The sequence below is a fragment of the Dendrobates tinctorius genome, unplaced genomic scaffold, assembly GCF_039654945.1.
Source record: "Dendrobates tinctorius isolate UK_male_01 unplaced genomic scaffold, ASM3965494v1 ptg000135l, whole genome shotgun sequence".
Classification (NCBI taxonomy): domain Eukaryota; kingdom Metazoa; phylum Chordata; class Amphibia; order Anura; family Dendrobatidae; genus Dendrobates; species Dendrobates tinctorius.
Genome location: NW_027361803.1, coordinates 6,712,924 through 6,735,821, shown reverse-complemented (window position 1 = coordinate 6,735,821; position 22,898 = coordinate 6,712,924). Strand labels below are relative to the sequence as shown.

Genomic DNA, 22,898 nt, shown 5'->3' with positions numbered 1-22,898 from the left:
AATTTGCACCCCCTATAAATAGAACACCACAACGCAGACGGCGACAACCCTGGCACACGGTGCAAACACGTTTCCTGCAGCGGTGCTCCAGGTGCGCCGAACGTCTGTGGAGAAAATCCAATCTACACGAAGATTTCATCCATTTTAAGTTTATGCTTAGAACATACAACACTGTCCTTCACCTCTCCAAACAAACCTATTTCAACACCCTCATCATCTCACTGTCCAATAACCCGAAACGTCTCTTTGACACTTTTCATTCTCTACTCAATCCAAGAGTACAGGCCCCAACCACGGAGCTCCGAGCTGACGATCTGGCCAATTACTTCAAAGAAAAAATTGACCAGATCCGACAGGAAATTATCTCCAAATCCCCTCATACCATGCACTGTCCTCCCTCCCCCACTGCATCTAACTCACTCTCTGATTTTGAGCCAGTCACAGAAGAAGAAGTAAGCAGGCTCCTTGCATCTTCTCGCCCAACTACTTGCACCAGTGACCCATTTCCGTCACATCTCCTCCAGTCCCTTTCCCCTGCTGTCACCCCTCACCTAACTAAAATATTTAACCTCTCTCTCTCTTCTGGTATTTTTCCCTCCTCATTTAAGCATGCCATCATACATCCACTACTTAAAAAACCATCCCTCGACCAAAACTGTGCTGCTAACTATAGACCTGTCTCTAATCTTCCCTTCATCTCTAAACTCCTGGAACGCCTGGTCCACTCCCGTCTTATCCGCTATCTCTCAGACAACTCTGTTCTCGACCCTCTCCAATCCGGTTTCCGCTCTTTACACTCCACTGAAACTGCCCTCACTAAAGTCTCTAATGATCTGCTAACAGCTAAATCAAATGGTCATTACTCCATGCTAATTCTCTTGGATCTCTCTGCAGCATTCGACACTGTGGATCATCAGCTCCTCCTCACTATGCTCCATTCCATTGGCCTCAAGGACACCGTTCTCTCCTGGTTCTCCTCCTATCTCTCCGACCGCTCCTTTACTGTTTCTTTTGCCGGTTCCTCCTCCTCTCACCTTCCCCTTACTGTTGGGGTTCCTCAAGGATCGGTTCTAGGCCCACCCCTCTTCTCCTTGTACACTGCCCCTATTGGTCAAACAATCAGTAGATTTGGTTTCCACTACCATCTCTATGCTGATGACACCCAATTATACGCTTCTTCTCCTGACATCACGCCAGCCTTTCTAGAAAACACCGGCGATTGTCTAAACGCTGTGTCTAATATCATGTCCTCACTATATCTGAAACTGAACCTGTCAAAGACTGAACTCCTTGTGTTTCCTCCCGCTACTAATGTACCTATACCCGACATTGCCATTTCCGTCTGTGGTTCCACTATTACTCCCCAGCAACATGCCCCCTGTCTTGGGGTCATACTTGATTCCGAGCTTTCCTTTGCCCCCCACATTCGATCACTGGCTCGCTCTTGTCATCTGCACCTCAAAAACATTTCTAGAATTCGACCTTTTCTTACTTTTGACTCTGCAAAAACTCTTACTGTTTCTCTTATTCATTCTCGTCTCGACTATTGTAACTCTCTTCTAATCGGTCTCCCTCTTACAAAACTCTCCCCTCTCCAATCTGTCTTGAATGCTGCAGCCAGGATCATATTCCTCACCAATCGTTACACCGATGCCTCTACCTTGTGCCAGTCATTACACTGGCTACCCATCCACTCCAGAATTCAGTATAAACTTATTACCCTCACCCACAAAGCCCTCCATGGCTCAGCACCACCCTACATCTCCTCCCTTGTTTCAGTATACCACCCTACCCGCGCCCTCCGTTCTGCTGATGACCTGAGGTTAGTATCCTCAATAATCAGAACCTCCCACTCCCGTCTCCAAGACTTTACACGTGCCGCGCCAATTCTTTGGAATGCACTTCCCAGGTCAATACGATTAGTCCCCAATCCCCACAATTTTAAGCGTGTCCTGAAAACGCATTTATTCAGACTGGCCTATCGCCTCAACACATTAACCTAACCTATCCCTGTGTGGCAGAGCCAAAAGGTTTACCATAACCAGGTTCCCAGCATCATGTTCCCACATGCTTTCTGCATCCATTAGCCCTCTGTGTCTGTACTGTTACACACTTAACATTATGGCTGGTCCATACAATCAGGGCAACTGTTACCACCCACCTTTCGTGTCTACCTCTTTCCTCATAGACTGTAAGCTTGCGAGCAGGGCCCTCACTCCTCTTGGTATTTGTTATAATCTACTGTATGTGATTATTGTTATGCTGTAATGTCTATTGTCTGTACAAATCCCCTCTGAAATGTAAAGTGCTGCGGAATATGTCGGCGCTATAAAAATAAAATTTATTATTATTATTATTATTATAATAACTGTGAATCGGTGAGGTCCCAGTGGAAATGCCGCTCATGTTCATCGCCGCTTCATTAATTTTCTGTCAGACTGCTGGAAAAAGCTGAACGCTATGATTGGGTACATGTGGACGTCACTAAGAAAGTGAATGAAGTGGTGGCGCTCGCTCCCAGCGAAGTTTACTAGAGGACGATTTTCGGGATCAGTATGGTTCCTAGTGGCCAGACCCCCATATATCCGCAAGTTATCACCTATCCTGTGGCTCTCGCTTCTCCTTGTGTCTGTAAAGCTGATTGCTTGCCTGATCCCTCATTACCTAGACATGTGCTTCGGTGATGGGCAATATAGCTGCCCTTATCGATCAGCAGTTGTCCTTAGCTTTCCCAGACCTGTAACCTGCAGGGTAACAATGCGGAGCTGTATGACCACTACAATACAGTGACAAAGTATATTCAGTATATATATGTTTCCGACTTACTACTTATCACCCAGCCACATTGTTTTCCTGTATGGAGTGACATGTTCATCCTCATTATCTGCAGGCAGAATCACCAAGATCTTCATCACTCACCTCCATGGTGACCACATGTTTGGCCTCCCCGGGTTCCTCTGTACGGTCAGCCTCCAGTGCGGCACTACTCCCACTAATCAGCACGTGGACATCTATGGTCCTGTGGGTCTGAAGACCTTTATCCGGATGAGTCTGGAGGTGTCTCATTCTCAGCTCGTTTTCCCATATACCGTCCATGAATTGTTGCCTTCAGAAGACCAGTGCCCGGCCGAAGAGTTCAGAGACTTCTCCACGTATACTGGAGACTGCTGCCCCCTTCCTCCCGAGGCGTGGTTGATTTCCGCTGATCCCACTGATGGGACCTACCATCTCCTCGATAACCAGCAGTTCACAGTACAGGCATTTAAGCTCTATCATCGCATCCCGTCGTTCGGCTTTGTGATTGCGGAGAAGGATCGACCCGGGAAGCTGAACGTCACTAAACTACGAGAACTTGGTAAGTTGCTGTCACAGTTTGGGGTCATCCACTTTGGGCAGCCTCCAATTTTTACTGTGCGGGGATTATAGTGACTGAGCTGATTCTTGAGTTGGCCCTTTTATGATTACCATGCCACCCTGACAATATGAGGATGCAGCTTCCTCCACAGCGCTTGTACTTGGAATTTCTGTGGTCTTTAGCACAGAGAGTGACAGGAGCGGGTGCAGCTTGTGGCGTCACGCTGTCCACTTCTCTGAAGCTTAGAGAGAAGGGAGTCTTGGAGGAAGTTGCTTAAAGGGGTTGTCTTATTTTTCTTCAGAGCGCGCGGCTCCCCTTCCCGTTTGCCGGGGCGCGGTGTGCTCCTGAAGATTGACAGTTTGGACCAGCACAAGGCCCACCATTGGTCCGTACATCGCAGTCTGTAGATGCGTGAGATTGGCCTAAAACCAATAGTAGTGCCAGGTAGGGTACTGAAGCAGAAGTGTGCACATACCCTGTGACTCTTGGTAGATGTCTAATAAGGGTCAAATCGTGTTATCCCATATGTAAATGTGGCAACATCGTGAGCCCAGGAAATGATCAGGCTTTCATGTGCTTACCCCATGCTCTTGATTGGCTGCTCCGAGGTTTGTTCATGTGCCCGGTGCTGAAGTTATGCGTATGCTCAGTAGATCTCGGGATGGCGCATGCGCATTACTCTGTGTTTTGGGCATGTGCAGCAGCAATATGCTGTACGGCCGGAAAATGGCATCTCCTAGAGGAGGGAGAATATTAGGCATGAGCCTTTCTTGGACTGTGTGGCGCATGTGCGAGATTTCAGCTCTGAAGAGAATTGCGCACAATTAGGCACGGGCCAGAGTTTACTGAGGACTGAGCGCTTGCTGGTGTCGGGAGCACCCACCAGACATTTGCCTCCTCAGGTGCAGTTATATGATCTCCCAATTAGGATTTGCCTCTCTGAGCTGCATTTACTCTAATATTTAGTATCTACTGGGCAGGAAGGCGCCATCATACTCCCAAGAAGAACGGTCCCCTCCGGAATAAAAGAAATAACCTAAAAGCGCTTGGTCAGAGTTCTTCTTTAGAGATTTGTGACGGTGTCTTTATTTCCACAGGTGTTCAGCCTGGGCCTCTGTATGGAAAGCTGAAGCTTGGTTCTTCTGTGACCCTTGAGAACGGTCAGACCATTTCTCCGAGTGACGTATTGGGAGACCCCATTCCTGGAAGAAAGGTCTGCATTTTGGGAGACTGCTCAGGGATGGCCGCCTCAGGGGCGGCGCGGCTCTGTCAGGATGCCGACCTTCTTGTTCATGAAGCCACATTAGATGACAGCCAGATGGAGAAAGCAAAGGACCACGGGCACAGCACGCCAAAGATGGCCGCTGAGTTTGCGAACTTGTGCAGAGCCAAGATGTTGGTCCTGACTCACTTCAGCCAGAGATACAAGCCCCCGGGGTTAGCAGGTGAGAGGGATGAAGATGTGACTGTCCTGAAAACTCAAACAGAAAGCGTCCTGATGGGTCAAAACGTGATTTTAGCCGAGGACTTTTTAACCATTACCATTCCAATAAAGAAGTCATCTTAGGCAGCGTACTTCTATGTTATGTATTTTATTGGAGGCTGTATATTTATATTATCGTGGATCATAAAGATTTCAGACTGTTATTTCTTTGTATGTATGTACTTCTACTTATCGGTCATCTGCAATTATCTGTGTGTGGTCCTGACGTCTTCAGCGAGATAGACTGTCACGTGGAGTCTGTATCTGTATTAACATGGTTTGTTACGCACCTGTCCCTGGTCTGAGCTATGCTCCACCTGCCCCGGTCTGTTGAACTTTCTTGTGCTCCATGTTGGGCTTTGCCGGTGACCTGGTGTGCTTCCATTTTATGAACTGCTGGGGCCTATTTAAGGGCTTCTAATACACACACCCGGGCCTTAATGTTGAATCTGAGTCTGACTTGTAGCAACCTGGAGGCAGGACTTCTGTAGACCTGCAGCTTCTAGTGCTTCTTCTTACTTGTCTGTGGCTTCTAGTAATTTTGGAGTTCTGTCCGTCACCTGTCCTCAGGTCTCCTGGACCTCTTCTCTGTGTCCGTCTGTGGTCTTTAGGACTGTGTGCAGCTTCCTTATTTGCTGACTTTTTTTGTTACTCCATAGTGTTATTGGCTACCTGCTTGTCTGCGGTTTACGGTCTTCCACCTGCTTGCCTGCAGATTCCTGATCTCGTCCTGCCTGCGGTTTCCAGCAATTCATCTGGCTGCCTATGGTTTTCAGTCCCTGTACTCGCCAATTTTCTGCACTGACGCCCGTGGCCTATGTGCCCACCTGTACCTTGGGCTTCGCGGCAGGGCTGTGGCGTTGGAGTCGTGGAGTCGGAGCTCATTTTGATGGAGTCGGTATAAAATGGACCGACTCCGACTCCTAAAATATACTGTATAATAAATTGGGTACAGTAGTTCAATGCAGAATGTGCTGAATATTTTTTCATAGGAATTTGGGAAAGTTATGACGTCCTATACATGGCTGTTCTATTCCTGATCTAAGGCTACATTCACACACAGCGTTTTTCCTGCGTTTTTTGAGGATCTCTTGATCAGCTGCAAAAGCAGATCAGATTTTTAAAAAACCGCATCACCTGAAAGGTTTTTGAGCTCATAGATAATGTTTTCAATAGCAAAAGCAGATTAGAAATCTGCTCTATCTATATATCCATTTATCCATATCTGTCTATCCATATCTTATTTGTACCAAAAAGAATGAAAGCCGGGTAGCACACAGACTAATACTCCTTTTTTTTTAGCACCAGTCAGGTACATCTCACAGCTCCCCAAAAGGACGCCCAGGACAGGCATTGCTCGTCTTCAGTAACACATCAACATCAATTGATAGTTGGAATAAATCAACTGCATTCACCACCACATCTTCTTAAGGTGCAGGCTTTATTTTCAAGTGTAGGGGTGTGCAGTATGAGGTTCTGCAGCAGCTGAGGTGTGCAGTATGAGGTTCGCAGCAGCTGAGGTGTCAGTGGTGAACTCAAGCTCCTCCTCCTACAGACAAGGGTACAACACAGACAAGTAAACATATTCAGAAAGAAGGAAGGCACTTATCTCAGAAGAATTGCTAGAGTGAACAGGATAACAAGATTAAGGTAATTACTTCTTAAAGCGTATTTAAACTTTCAATAATCTGTGCATAAATCAATAGTCCAGTATACTGTATGTTCTCTCTGTATGCTTGATGCTTGTTTGTTTTTTCTTTGAGCTCATATACTTTTGGGAAGCTAGCTTTTATACAGTATACAGGGAAAATACAGTAACAGGATTGATGAGGACTTATATGAGGACTTGTATAGGTATAGAAGCCAAAACATCAAGTTATTAGCTCTGTTATCAGTTTCTTTGTTCCTGGAGTATGATACACAACAAACTTGCTCCCTCCTCCCCTCTTCATAGACTGTGAAGCATTTAGTGAGCTGTACCCTAATAAGAAAAGCCTTGGAAATTCAAAGTAAAGCTATCTAATAACATATTTTACAAACTTTATATTTGTCATCTGTACTATTGATTTATGCAAAGTTTGTTTTATTTCTATCTAAAATTATACAGTGGGGAAAGTATGTATTTGATACTGTCGATTTCCACCTACAAAGAATGGAGAGGTCTGAAATTTTTAATCATAGGTACACTTCATCTGAGAGAAACAGAATCTACAGGAAATGTCTGACCTCTGTAATTGCAAACAAAGCTTTCTGTACCAAATATTAAGTTCTGTTTTTCTATTGTATCAAATACGTATTTCATTCAATAAAATGCATATTATTTAAATCATACAATGTGATTTTCTGGATTTTTTTAGTCTGTCTCTCACAGGTGAAGTGTACAATTGTCAGTGTATCAAATTCTTATTTTCCCCACTGTACATGGTTCCCTGTTCTTGCTGGAATTATAATATACATTATTTTATAGGACAAAATTATTTTGAGTGAATTTATATGATTACAAAATGTCTAAGAAGCTCCCCATGAAGTCAGCTGTATTTGAGCATTTCACAGTGACTCAAGATGAAAAATATTTTGTGTGTCAATGTATGACAAGTGACCCAGAGGAAAGCAAATGCTGTGATGCCAAAATCAGCGCATACTCAGGCAGTGATAAAAATGCTCCTACAAGAGCTTCCAATCTAAAAAGACATATACAACGCTTCCACCCAGTTTTCAAAGCTGTGACTGAGAAAGATAACAAATGAGGAGGAAAGAGCATCTCAAACATCATTAACAAGATATTTTGTAAGTGACAAAGTTACTGTAACAATGACAGCAGATATGTCTAAAAGACGGCTCATACAGCTTGTTATGAAAGACGGTGTACCATTATCACTATTTGCACGACCAGCTTTTACAGCTCTTAATGGAGAAATGGCCCCCAAACTTGGTGTTTCTCTGGAAAGAGAAAGTATTAGAAAATTAGTGAGATTAAGAAGCCCTTAAACAAAAGGAAGATCTTAAAAAGACTCTCAAAAGACGCTTCATGTTTCTTAAAATGGATGTCTGCACACGTCACAGAGTGAACTATTTTGCCATCAATGTTCGATATGTTTGTGACAACAAAGAAATTGTTACCAACACGCTGGCAGTAAAAGATACTAAAGCTCATCACAGCAGCCAGTTTCTCCAGGCCTTAGTGGAAAAAGTTCTGCAAAATTACGAGCTCAAAAAAGAACAGGTTCTTGCTATTGTAACGGACAATGCTTCAAACATAAGTACAATTACACTGATGAATGAGAGTAATGAGCAACAGCTTGAAGAAAATATAGGATTCAGTATGTTTGAGATGGAAGGCCACAGTGCTGTTCATGTAACTGAGGAACAAACAGATATTACAACAGAAGAACAGCAGCAACATTATACTGTAGAAATAGATGATCTTGTTAAAGCTGCTTTAAAACACTTTCCTATTCATCACATGCGCTGTGTTGTGCACACGCTGCAGCTGGCAATAAGAGATAGTCTGCAAGAGGGACATGCTGGAAGTCTGATTGGAAAAGTGAGGAAATTGGCTATTGCCGCCAGAACCCCTAAAATTGATTCCATCTTGGAGACGTGCTGGGAAAGGGGCAATTGTTGATCAAGCCACTCGGTGGGGCAGCACTTATTTAATGATTGAGCGATTGCTTGAACTAAAACCGTTTCTTACAGATATGGCGAACCCTCAGGTAATCCTAAATGAAGGTCAATGGACACAGGTGGCTGAATTGAAGGAATTGCTTAACCACCCATTTACCGTGACTAAAAAATTACAAGCTGAGGATTTAACTCCTGGCATTTTCACAAGGGAGTGGAAGAACCTGTTATTTTGCTTGTCCCAAAGAGGTGGTTTAATCGCAGATGGCATTTCTGCTTCAATGAAACGGAGAGAGACACAGCTATTGGAAAATAAAATTTTTCTGGCAGCTGTTTATGTGGACCCAAGTCAACAGCTTACTAAAGGAAAAGAAGCTCTGACTGAGGTAGCAGTTGGGATGAGTGGCTTACAGGAGGACTGCCAGGCGCAAGAGGACTCGGGTCCTGACAGTGTTACTGCTGCCATATCATCATCCTCATCAGATGAGGAGTTTGACTTTGACAAGTATTTGGATGACATGGAGCAGGCAAAGCGTTGCCGCAAGGAAAAAGATTTCACTCCGTCTCCTGTAGCAGCAGATTGACCATATTTCAGCAAAATGTTTCACTTGCTCTCAAAGAAATAGAAAAATTCAACCGTTCATCAAAACTGACTGTGCATGAGGCAATTCCTTTACACCCCGAAATTGTTAGAGATGTTCCCATGTGGTTACGGCTTTGCCTCCAACCCAAGTTAGTGTAGAGAGGTTGTTCTCTGGCCTTAAAATTATTAGGTCAGATGTGAGGTCATCTATGAAGGAGGATCTGATGGAGGCAATTCTATTTCTTAGGACAAATTCATAGACTGCACAAATGTTATTTAGTATGGTTTTGTTGAAAACTGTTTCTTGCCACTTACATAGTTTATTACATAGTGTATTACATATTTACAATTTTGTGTTCTAAAGTTGTTTTCCAATAAATATATATTATGTTCTAAATATCTTGATTATTGTATCATAAAAATGATTTAATGTCTGATGTTCACATTGTACTACAATACATTTTTCACTTGAATATAAGCAATATATGTGGGAGTCGGAGTCAGAGTCTCTGAGTCGGAGTCTCAGGTTTGGCTTACTGACTCCACGGCCCTGCTTCGCGGATCCACCTCACCCAGTGAGCCCCTTGAACTTCTTTTAACACTTTATCTGCAGGACATTACCTTGATTTCTGTTCTTGGTGACAGCCATTTTTTAATGACATTTTGAACTGAAAACACTTTGCTCTTTTCTTATATCCTTCTCCTGCTTTGGGGGCCTCCACCATTTTCAGAGTGCTCGGCAGCTGCTTAGAAGAACCCATGGCAGCTGTTTTCTTCGCACAAGGTTAGAGGAGGCTGGGTTATTATAAAGCTGGGAAATTTTCATCACCTGACCTTTCCTAATGATGACCATGAAAGTCACAACCCCCAGGCTAATTAAGATGTGAAACCTTTGTGAAAGTTATCTGATCACACACATCTCCAAGGGTGCCCAAACTTTAGCATCGGCTCATTTTCCTTTTTGTAATTTTTAAAACGTAAAAGATGTAAATATATATATTTTTGCCTAAAATACAAAAGAAATGTCATCTTTAACTTTAGGCCTTTTAGAGATCAATTCATCTTCAACTTAAATGCTTACAACAGCAGTAATTTTCACCAGGGGTGCCCAAACATTTACATGCCACTGTGTATGTAACTGTACCTTGGTCGACAATCCATTTTACATCCCTGTTCTGCGCCTCACCAGATGGGAGTTGTAGTCACCAGGAGTCGCTGGTTACACGACATAGTTGGTACGTGACCAGCAGAAGTTGTGGGGTAAGTAACTTCGACTTTCTTGCACTTATGAGGTGCAACATAAAACCGACCTTAGAACATACCAGATTCCTCAATCTGCTTCCATGGGGTTGAACACAGCAGTTTTTCGGCTGCAGGGTCCATACAACTATCATACAGACCTTTCTGTAACCTGAAGACCATAATAGCCCCATGTGAGAGACCGTACCTCTCTTGTCAGGTGACTTTTCAGAATAAGCTTTCCTGTGAGGGTATAGGAGCTTTAACACTATATCAGGCCTTTAGCAGATGCGCATCCTGCATTTTTTCAGTGTTTGCTCTGCAGGTTCCATCTCTAATTTTCATCTGTCTCTGACCTTATGGGTAAAGACTAGCTGCCATATACAGCACACACAAACATGAGGGATTCCTGCTCTCCTGTCTCTGTATAGCACATGTTCAGAGGCAGCAACAGCTTGGAAGATATTATACAGCGGTCCTGAGCAGTGTAACTGTGAGTCCAGATCTGGCTGAGTTTAGAACACTAGAAAGTATTAGCACTATCTGTGTCTCACTCTTTACCTCCCTCCTCTCTCCATAGACTGTAGGCAGCTTTAACCCGCTCCCTTATTGAGCCGGGAGTCTGTCTTGTCTTAAACAGATTTTGGCACTATTTTAGATCTCTTAATGAGGTGGCAAGGAGAAGTGGCTCATAAGTGGGGAGAGAAGCAGGTTTATCTGACTGGGTATATTATAATGTATCTTACAATTGAAAAATGATCTTTAAACATGTATAAAATAGAAGGCAAACATTAATGTCCGCGCTGGTCCCTCTCCCGGTTTGGGTGTGACACAGGAGAGCGCTCTTCTGTTGGCTTGTAACCAGTGTTGTGTATGGAGGGGCTGGATGACCGCTCACATCAGTAGCCTTCTGTCGTGACGACGTCTAGTCGTCAGCATCTGTATCTTTATTATTTTTATGGCGTTGCACTCGCTAACTGCGCTTCTGGGAATTGTGTGGGTGCATTTGCTCCTCTTCGGATGGTAAAAGGGCAGCGCTTACGGCTGTCTGTGCCCTCTGATGTCTGTTACGGGACCTCTTCATAAATCAGTGTGATCAGACAGTGCTTGTAAATAAAGTCAATTTTGCCATTCACCGCTTATCAAAATTGTCAGATGAGATTTATTCTCTTATGTTCACTGCTCCTAGTCTCGGAGACCACCGCTGGACAGTAGGACATGGGCAGGGCTTGCAAGCTCTTTTCTATTTAGGATCGCTGTAGCACGCGGTTACCTCCTAATGCTGGCCAGATTCAGCGCAGCGCTTACAAGCTTTTTGTATTGAAGAACTGAAATGAACTTTTTGATATTCTAATTTAGTAAGAAGCACCTGTATGTCTGTGTAAAGCTGTTGAGTTCTTGTCAGGAGATGGGCTACTCTGGACGTCGTCGTCCATGCTTGGACCATAAATGCTGTGAGAATGAAGCCGGCTTAAGAGTTGTTGAAAGTAACTTCGGGCCAAATCTAGCATAGCTTGCATCACGGTTAAATTTGGAGCATCCTCAGACTGCCTGGTTTATGCTGTCTATGGACTAGGAAATGAATTTCGGCTTGATCTCGAGCCATGGCGACATGGATGAACGCTCTGTAGGACAATCGATCTTGCACAAGCCTAGATGCAGGGTTGTGGAGTCGGTAAGCCAAACCTCCCACTCCTCGATTTTCCTGACTCCCGACCTAAAGTAAAGCTCAGATTCTTCACTAGAAGCCGAGATCTTAGATCAGGAACAGAACAGACATTTATAGGACATTTCATAACTTTCACAAATTCTTATGAAAAAAATGACAGCACATCCTGCATTGTACTGCTGACTCCAACTCCACCAAAATGGACATTGACTCAAACTCCACAGCCATGCTAGACAGGGCCACCAGCATAGTCTCCGCCGTTATCTTGATAGTATCGAGCCATCAGGTTGCTGGTCTTCCACTTCGCCTTGTTCCTTCTATTCTTCCGGCCATGATGTCCTTCTCCAGTGATCGCTCTCTTCGTATGATGTGTCCAAAGTAGGCAGGTCGTAGCTTGGTGATCTTTGCTTCCAGTGACACGTCTGGTTTGATTTGCTCAAAAATTCATTTGTTTGATTTCTTGCCATCCATGGTATTGATAACATCCCTCTCCAGCACCATGTTGTAAAGGCGTTGATTATTCTGTCTTATCACCCCGGTTTTGTATCTGTATGTTACCACAGAAAAGACCAAACTGTACGAGCCGTGTCTTCATCACAAGTGAAATATTCCTCAATTTGAAGACCTTGTCCAGTGACTTAATTGTTGATTTTCCCATTATTATAGCCCCATTTATTCCATGGCGCTTTACATGTGAGGAGGGGTGTACATAATAAATACAAGTACAATAATCTTACACAATGCAAGTCACGACTGGTACAGGAGGAGAGAGGACCCTGCCCGCAATCTACAAGGGATGGGTGAGGATACAGTAGGCGAGGGTAGAGCTGGTCCTGCAGCGGTTTGGTGGATCGGTGGTTACAGCAGGTTGTTGGAAGAGGTAGGTCTTCAGATTCTTTTTGAAGGTTTCCATGGCAGGCGAGAGTCGTGGTAGAGCGTTCCAGAGTAGGGGGGATGCGCGGGAGAAATCTTGTATGCGATTGTGGGAAGAGGAGATAAGAGGGGAGTAGAGAAGGAGATCTTGTGAGGATCGGAGGTTGCGTGCGGGAAAGTACCGGGAGACGAGGTCACAGATGTATGGAGGAGACAGGTTGTGGATGGCTTTGTATGTCATGGTTAGGGTTTGGAACAGGAGTCTCTAGGTAATGGGGAGCCAGTGCAGGGATTGACAGAGGGGAGAGGCCAGGGAACAGCGGGGGGACAGGTGGATTCCCATAACCATTCTATTCTCATAGATATTGTTGCAGATATTTGTGGGATAAATTTGATGCGTATTTAAGTAGCAAAATCAAATTGCAAAAAATGTCATTCACACGCTGCAGAGGAAATCTGCAGTGTAAATTCTCCTGACGCTGTGGATTTGAAATACATCACATGCTAAATTTATTTGCAGATGTTCGTGTGAATTTCAAGCTTTGCAGTGTAAGAGATGAAATTATTTGGATGCCGTAGAGCAGGGGTCCCCAACCTGTAGCTCGCAGCCACATGTGGCTCGCAGTCCCATGAATTGTGGCTCGCGGCTGTCTGCCAGCTTGGTGCATTAGCTCCAGGTCTAGCAAACTGGTATGAAGAGAACATCTCAAAATGGTGAATTTTGTGAGTAACCCTGCACAGAAGTGCAGATCTGGATGCACATATCCTGGTCTTAGGGGTTTGGAGATGTTTTAGGTATGGTACTCTGGAGGATGGTGCTACCTGTTAGAGGAGGCGCTCAAAGCTGGATGTGACCGTGTGCTGGGAGTCCTTGATGGGAGAATACTGAGGGGGGTATTGTGGAAACCCCTGGATCCCGGTGTACTGCTTTGGAGTCATTTCTGTGGAAAAGCTTTGGTTATCATTACTCCTGTAATGGGGGCTTTAGTTAAAATCACAGCTGATATCAACCCCATCTACCCTTACCCTGAGGGCAATCGGGAAGAGTGAAGGCAAAGCACCAGAATTGTGATAGCTGATGTGATGCGCCAACTCTGAGGCAGCTGTAGGCTGATATTTTTAGAATGGCAAGGGCCCAATAACCATGGACCTTCCCAGCCTGATATCTGCTCATAGCTGTCTGCTTTACCTTGGCTGTTTATCAAGTAGTTTTTAAATTATTTCTTTTATTAGGTTAAACAAAGAAACATCCTTTAGTGCCACCTGAAAGACACTAAATGGTGCCAATTTATTATATGTAGGGGGCTTGTGACATTATCTATCTACAGGTTATCCATCTATTCTATATATTATGTGTCTATTATCTCTATATATAAAATTGAATGTGTGTGTGTGTGTATCATCAACCAATCACGAAGCATCTTTCATTTCACCAGAGCTGTTTATAAGAAGCTGAGCTGTGATTGGTTGCCATGACCAACAGTTTTCTCACTGTATTACAACACCTCAGCAGACAGTGACATGGTGGGAGAAATCTAGCATCCCTGGGAACATAAGCTCCAGCCATCGTCTGCCCCCCAGAAAGGAGCAGAAAGCGCATGACAGAAATGAATCCCCCCTCCCTGCCCATATCCCCATCACACATTCTCCACCCCATAGGTACATCTTCCCTCTTAAAGGGATCATTGTTATGGAAGTCAGAGCAAATCCATCCAGCGCTTTGGTTTAACGCCAGGCCTCTCTTAAAGAGATCCCCGGTATGGAAGTTAGGACCGTTCCACTCAGCGCTCTGGTTCTGACCCCAGGGTCTCTTAAAGGATCCCCGGTATGGAAGTCAGGGCAATTGCCTTCAAATGCTCTGGTTCTGACCCCAGGCCTCTATTAAAGGGATCATTGGTATGGAAGTCAGGGCAAATCCATCCAGTGCTTTGGTTTTGACCCCAGGCCTCTCTTAAAGGGATCCCCGGTACAGAAGTGAGGGCAAATCCACTCTGCGTTTTGGTACTGACTCCAGGCCTCTCAAAGCGATCTCTGGTATGGAAGATGGGGCAAATCCCTCAGCACTCTGATTCTGACCACAAGCCTCTCTTAAAGGGATCATTAGTATGGAAGTCAGGGAAAATCCATCCAGCGCTTTGGTACTGACCAAAGGCCTCTCTTAAAGGGATCCCAGGTATGGAAGTGAGGGAAATTCCACTCAGCGTTCTGGTTCTGACCCCAGGCTCTCTTAAAGGGATCAAAGGGATCCCTGGTATGGAAGTCAGGGCAATTGCCTTCAAATGCTCTGATACTGACCCCAGGCCTCTGTTAAAGGGTTTATTGATATTGAAGTCAGGGCAAATCCATCCAGCTCTTTGATTTTGACCCCAGGGTCTCTTAAAGGATCCCCGGTATGGAAGTCAGGGCAATTGCCTTCAAATGCTCTGGTTCTGACCCCAGGCCTCTATTAAAGGGATCATTGGTATGGAAGTCAGGGCAAATCCATCCAGTGCTTTGGTTTTGACCCCAGGCCTCTCTTAAAGGGATCCCCGGTACAGAAGTGAGGGCAAATCCACTCTGCGTTTTGGTACTGACTCCAGTCCTCTCAAAGCGATCTCTGGTATGGAAGATGGGGAAAATCCCTCAGCACTCTGATTCTGACCACAAGCCTCTCTTAAAGGGATCATTAGTATGGAAGTCAGGGAAAATCCATCCAGCACTTTGGTACTGACCAAAGGCCTCTCTTAAAGGGATCCCAGGTATGGAAGTGAGGGAAATTCCACTCAGCGTTCTGGTTCTGACCCCAGGCTCTCTTAAAGGGATCAAAGGGATCCCTGGTATGGAAGTCAGGGCAATTGCCTTCAAATGCTCTGATACTGACCCCAGGCCTCTGTTAAAGGGTTTATTGATATTGAAGTCAGGGCAAATCCATCCAGCTCTTTGATTTTGACCCCAGACATCTCTTAAAGGGATCCCCGGAATGGAAGTTAGGACCGTTCCACTCAGCGCTCTGGTTCTGACCCCAGGTCCCTCTTAAAGAGATCCCCAGTATGGACGTGAGGGCTGATCCACTCTGCGCTTTCGTACTGACCCCAGGCCTCTCTTAAAGGGATCTCCGGTATGGAAGTTAGGGTAAATCCATCAGCGCTCTGATTCTCACCCCAGGCTTCTATTAAAGGGATTATTGGTATGGAATTCAGGGCAAATCCACTCAGCACTCTGGTTCTGACCCCAGGCTGACGGGATGATGTGGGATATTAGGGGTAGTAGTCCGGTGGCCATGGCTGACGGGATGATGTGGATATTAGGGGTAGTAGACCGGTAGCTCTGGCTGACGGGATGATGTGGGATATTAGGGGTAGTAGTCCGGTAGCTCTGGCTGACGGGATGATGTGGATATTAGGGGTAGTAGAACGGTGGCTCTTGCTGACGGGATGATGTGGGATATTAGTGGTAGTAGACCAGCGGCTCTGACTGACGGGATGATGTGGGATATTAGTGGTAGTAGACCGGTAGCTCTTGGTGACAGGATGATGTGGGATATTAGGGGTAGTAGTAGTCCGGTGGCTCTGATGGGATGATGTGGGATATTATAATGAATGTGGCTATGTGGAGTGGGCGGGGCTATACACTCAGCTATATATATACAGTCATGGCCAAAAGTATTGACACCCCTGCAATTCTCTCAGATAATACTCAGTTTCTTCCTGAAAATGATTGCAAACACAAATTCTTTGGTATTATTATCTTCATTTAATTTGTCTTAAATGAAAAAACACAAAAAGAATTGTCCTAAAGCCAAATTGGATATAATTCCACACCAAACATAAAAAAGAGGGTGGACAAAAGTATTGGCACTGTTCGAAAAATCATGTGATGCTTCTCTAATTTGTGTAATTAACAGCACCTGTAACTTACCTGTGGCACCTAACAGGTGTTGGCAATAACTAAATCACACTTGCAGCCAGCTGACATGGATTAAAGTTGACTCAACTTCTGTCCTGTGTCCTTGTGTGTACCACATTGAGCATGGAGAAAAGAGAGAAGACCAAAGAACTGTCTGAGGACTTGAGAAACCAAATTGTGAGGAAGCATGAGCAATCTCAAGGCTACAAGTCCATCTCCAAAGACCTGAATGTTCCTGTGTCTACCGTGTGCGGTCTCATCAAGAAGTTTAAAGCCCATGGCACTGTGGCTAACCTCCCTAGATGTGGACGGAAAAGAAAAATTGACAAGAGATTTCAACGCAAGATTGTGCGGATGTTGGATAAAGAACCTCGACTAACATCCAAACAAGTTCAAGCTGCCCTGCAGTCCGAGGGTACAACAGTGTCAACCCGTACTATCCGTCGGCGTCTGAATGAAAAGGGACTGTATGGTAAGAGACCCAGGAAGACCCCACTTCTTACCCCGAGACATAAAAAAGCCAGGCTGGAGTTTGCCAAAACTTACCTGAAAAAGCCTAAAACGTTTTGGAAGAATGTTCTCAGGTCAGATGAGACAAAAGTAGAGCTTTGTGGGCAAAGGCATCAACATAGAGTTTACAGGAGAAAAAAAGAGGCATTAAAAGAAAAGAACACGGTCCCTACAGTCAAACATGGCGGAGGTTCCCTGATGTTTTGGGGTTGCTTTGCTGCCTCCGACACTGGACTGCTTGACATTGTGCATGGCATTATGAAGTCTGAAGACTACCAACAAATTTTGCAGCATAATGTAGGGCCCAGTGTGAGAAAGCTGGGTCTCCCTCAAAGGTCATGGGTCTTTCAGCAGGACAATGACCCAAAACACACTTCAAAAAGCACTAGAAAATGGTTTGAGAGAAAGCCCTGGAGACTTCTAAGGTGGCCAGCAATGAGTCCAGACCTGAATCCCATAGAACACCACCTGTGGAGAGATCTAAAAATGGCAGTTTGGAGAAGGCACCCTTCTAATATCAGGGACCTGGAGCAGTTTGCCAAAGAAGAATGGTCTAAAATTCCAGCAGAGCATTGTAAGAAACTCATTGATGGTTACCGGAAGCGGTTGGTCGCAGTTATTTTGGCTAAAGGTTGTGCAACCAAGTATTAGGCTGAGGGTGCCAATACTTTTGTCTGGCCCATTTTTGGAGTTCTGTGTGAAATGATCAATGTTTTGCTTTTTGCTTCATTCTCTTTTGTGCTTTTCATTTAAGACAAATTAAATGAAGATAATAATACCAAAGAATTTGTGTTTGCAATCATTTTCAGGAAGAAACTGAGTATTATCTGACAGAATTGCAGGGGTGTCAATACTTTTGGCCATGACGTGTGTGTATGTGTGTATATATATATATATATATATATATATATATATATATATATATATATATATATATATACCGTATATATATATATAATTCATTATAATTTGTTATAACTAACCTTAGTTAGTCACTATGCCTGGGCAGCGCCTGGCTCTTCAGCTAGTCTTTTATATATGTAATAACTTTCTATCATCAATCTATCTATAGATTTATATATAATTGCTTTATTAGTTTTGAAAACTAGCTTTAGGCTAAGTTCACACGTAGCGGAATTCCCTCAGAAGTAACCGCGAGAATTCCATTCTGCGTGAAAATCGTATTTTAAATTCCCGCGGAAAAACTAGCGATTTGCAAGCGTAATTAACTTGCAGAATGCTAGCGTTTTCCAAGTGATCTGGAGCATCGCTTGGAGAACTGAATGACAGGTTGGTCACATTTGTCAAACATAGTGTTTGACAAGTGTGACCAACTTTTTACTACTGATGCTGCCTTTGCAGCATCAGTAGTAAAAGATAGGATGTAAAAAATAATTAAAAAAAAAAAAAAAAATATTGTTATTCTCACCTTCCGGCGTCCCGCGCAGCCTTCCCGCCTCTCTCCACGCTCCCGGCATCTTCTGGTCCCAGTAATCCTTTGCGCGAATGACCGCGAGATGTCGCGCTCCCGTGAGACCACGACGTCATCGCGGTCATTCTCTCAAAGGATTACTGGGACCGGAAGATTCCGGGAGCATGGAGAGAGGCGGGAAGGCTGCGCGAGATGCCGGAAGGTGAGAATAACAATATTTTTTATTTTAATTATATTTTTTACAGGGATTTGGTACCCAGAGCCCGGAGGACAGTCTCCTCTCCTCCGGACCGTGGGTACCATCTGCAACTGTTCAACTTACTTTTCGCATGGTGTGCAAGCCACATGCAGAAAGTAAGCAGAACAATGCATTCCTATGTGGGCGGAATTGCCGCGATTCTGCTAAATTGATGAGCATGCTGCGTCTTTTTACCGCGAAGCGATTCCGCCGCGGAAAAAACCGCAGCATTAGCATAGGATTGCATGGGACACTTATTTACCGCGTTTTCGTGGCAAAATCGCGTGGTTAAAACCGCCGCGAAAGAACCGCGACGTGTGAACACAGCCTTAAGTTAAATAGAACATAATTATAGTATGTAAATGATGATGTTAAAAACCCATTGCATACGGGTACTAGGTGAGAAAAAACTGCACCCTCGCATGACATTATACGGATTCCATTCATCCTACTTTTCTGGAGATTTTTTGGAACAATTTTTTATGCGTGAATGTGAGCGAGCCCTTCGTTTTTTTTCTTTAATTGTGTTTGAGTTTTCCAAGCTTTTTTCAAGTTTTTACTGTATCTAGTCCCCTGGTGACTTGAACCTGCAATTTTGTGTGCGTGTTACAAATATGTAAGATAAAGTATATTAAAAAATAAGCATCAAAATTTAAAAACACAGTTTGTCATTTGACATAAAGATTCAAGTTTTATGCCTATAAGTCCACGACCGACCCGTTCTTTGGGATGCGGCTGATCAATTGTATTATGATGGAAACAAGAAAACGGATGCAGAGCTGGAGGTGCTGAACCTAATGTCCCCAGACCGGGATGGAGCCACCTCTCAAGATCAAAAATCTATCTCTAATTTTCGGGGTGCCTTACAAGGGCACAGATGTAACTTTAAAAATGTTACAACATTTTTTTCACTTTTCAGTAAAGGATGTGAAAACTCGTTAGCGATCTGTTCGGGATCAAAGCGAAGTGGCTCATCGCCCAAGACGAAGATATGTGCCTATTTTAAGGAGCTACAGTTTTGCTGAATACCCGCGAGTTAAGACTGTAAGTAAAATGTTCAGCGTTAACATCATGTTTTTTTATTTAAAAAAAACAAACCAAAAAGCCTTGATAGAATAAACGGATTCTTGTTGGAAACCATGTTGATGATCGTATATTTCTTTCTTCAACATTGATCAGTAAAAATGGTTGGAAACAATTTGTAATCTGTAGCCAGACTTGTCAATGACGTGGCAGATAGTGAAGTGCGATCCCGTTACTCTCCTAAAGATAGAGATACATTTTTGCTTTTTCACATTTCTGAGGTTTTGTCTTATTATAAATGATTTGAAATGTTTGGCAGCTTGAAATATATAACCTATGTCATGATCATCAAGTATGAACGTTTTTTTCAGAACTCGAGGCAACATTTCACCCAAAAAACAATGAACACGTTGAAAGCCAAGAAGGGGCTCAAACGCAAGGTGACACCCATCAGAGATGTCCCTCTAATTTACTGCCAGAAGAGGAAGGTGCCACCTCAAGCGTAGCGTCTATCCCGAACTAACAGCAGTCATTGGGCCTCACATAGTCCAGACCACTCAGCAACTCGCCCACGTGGGTCACAAAGAGGACATGGCCAAAGGCAATCTGTTGAGGCGGTGGCTCAGGAGACACTCTTATAAGACGTCTTGACAGCGAAGACCAATGAGTCCATATTAGCGCATCAGTTTCAGCACGTTTCCGTGATCTCCACATGACAGACTATGGCCTCATGTTCCCGTGGTGTTCGCGGTCATGGACCTCTTTTGGCTCACCACACCGCATCCTAAATTCTACAGACATGATGTCAATCCAGAATGCATCCCAACATCACCCTTAAAATAAAAAGCCTCTACTCATATCCAGTGGCGATGTGGTTTCACCGGTGTCCAGTGTTGATAAGACACGGGGCTCGCGTAACCGTCACAACCTCACATGAGCCCCAGGAACGTGACCCTGGACAACACTGGAACCGTGCCACCATCAGAGGTGAGCAGAGGCTTTTTTATCTTGGTAAGGGGAAACATGGATGGAGTGTCTGCAGGTCGCCACACCCTCATTATTGTATATGAGGCGGTCCAGATCAAGGCTGGAAAACCTCTTATAAATTTTGAATTATGCCCTAAACTGGGATCAAGACACAATGATGTAACCAGATGTATCCAAGACTGCCTTTTCAAAGCGTGGTTATGAAATGGCATGTCAGGTTGGACCTTCATTCTCTGTGTGAAGGCTGCTGTAATAACCCGAGCTTGGTTCTCAGCAGGCCCATAGAGAATTTGTGGAGCACAGGTGGAGCGTGTGCACTGATGCACCATACAATTAGGGATGAAAGCTCCTGATTCTGCTTATTTTTGTGGATCTGACGGGTAGGACACCCCAAAATGGCCAAGTTCACACCCATCTCGTGAAGAACTAAAAAAGTCTTCACAGGCCAACCACTATATTGTGCATGTTTGTGATTTTATTCTTTGTGTGTTGTTGAGTGCGATTTTTTTTTTTTTTTTTTTTTTTTATTCCAATGTTTGGATGATGAGGCCTTTGGTATTTTGGCATTAAAAATATTATTTGTAGCCTCCATTATTAAAATAAACTCTATTTTTACCTTGCATGAGTCTGTATCTTTCTGCCCCCCCAAAAAATTCTGGGACAAACTTGTACCTTTGAAAAATTGAAGCTCAGCAGACATGGGGGAATATGTATTTCAGGTATAGGGGATTACTTGTGTTTTTCTGCGTCTCCTAAATTTATACACTCCATCCCTGGCAGGGAGCTACGATGTAGCCTTGTTACCTCCGCTGATAGGACAGAATGGAACAACTGGTTTATTACCAACTGCCCCATTCCCGTATACTTACACTACCACAACAAAGGTTGGGGTTCTCCTCCAGCTGAATGGATTCTTTAATCCTTTGCCTTAGTAGCCTCTGGTCATCTTCTGCCATGGAAATTAACCTTGTCAAGATATGTCCTGCGATTAGTGATGAGCGTAAGTTCTCGTTACTGGAGTTCACCTAGGGTGCTCGTTACTGGAGTTCACCTAGGGTGCTCGTTACTGGAGTTCACCTAGGGTGCTCGTTACTGGAGTTCACCTAGGGTGCTCGGGTACGCACCGAGTAACTTGGGTGCTAGAGTGACATGTTCCAGTCTCCGCAGCTGTTAGCCACAAAACATGCTGGGACTGAGATCAACAACATTAAATGTTATTTTAGAATAGTTTAACATTAAAAACAATTCTGAAAACACTCAACAAATCACACTTGGAAATTCCAGTCCTGAAGCATTATCCGTCATGTGCTTCATCTCTTCTAAGTGGATCTCAGCTGTGCAGGCCGCACGCCACCAATAGGGTATGTGGAGCTGGAGTCGGTGTCCATTTTGGTGGAGTCTGAGTTTTTATAAAATGGATCGACTCCTACAGTAGTACAATGCAGGATGTGCTGTAATTTTTTTCATAAGAATTTGGGAAAGTTATGAAATGTTCTATAAATGTCTGTTCTGTTCCTGATCTAAGCATCTAGGCTTTTAGTTGAGATGAATCTGTGCTTTGGACTCGGAGTGGTAGTCGGAGTCAGACTCAGTGTCAGAAGTTAGAGAAATTGTGCAGTCGGTGTTGGAAGTTTGACTTTCTGACTCTACAGCCCCGCCACCAACACAGGAAGGAGTATTGCAAGGGCACAGCACTTTCAGAACTCATGAAGTAGTCCACAAAGGTTTCTCGAACACCTGTTATGTTTGGATGTACAGGACCCCAGTCGATTAGTGTGTCAAAAGCTGGTTGCAATGTCACCATATCTACTTCGGGACCGTAGTCCCTACCATAATTGTGAAGGACACAGCAAGCTTTGATAACAGAATCAACTGTCCCAATATCCAACTGGATGGCTGTGTTTAAGATCCTACACTGATTTACCATGAGACTAAAAGTGCATTCCACGACTCTTTGTGCCCGGCTCAGCTGAAAATTAAAAATCCTTTCCTGGTCCTTG

At 44.1% G+C, this 22,898-nt stretch overlaps 1 protein-coding gene across 3 annotated transcripts in view; it reads left to right on the top strand.

The window, feature by feature from the left end:
• The window catches only part of ELAC1 (elaC ribonuclease Z 1), a 30,651-nt gene extending 9,133 nt beyond the window's left edge, over window positions 1–21,518 (top strand). For 2 of the 3 annotated variants that reach the window (XM_073543879.1, XM_073543878.1), the window contains 2 exons: window positions 2,891–3,355; window positions 4,453–5,002. In XM_073543879.1, coding sequence (XP_073399980.1) covers window positions 2,935–3,355; window positions 4,453–4,922 — 891 coding nt within the window. In that variant the 5' untranslated portion in view covers window positions 2,891–2,934 and the 3' untranslated portion in view covers window positions 4,923–5,002. Of the gene's footprint in view, window positions 1–2,890; window positions 3,356–4,452; window positions 5,003–19,807; window positions 19,933–20,282 lie in introns of those variants that run through there. The other variant, XR_012220040.1, reaches the window with a different exon arrangement.
• The last annotated feature ends 1,380 nt before the right edge of the window (window positions 21,519–22,898 follow it).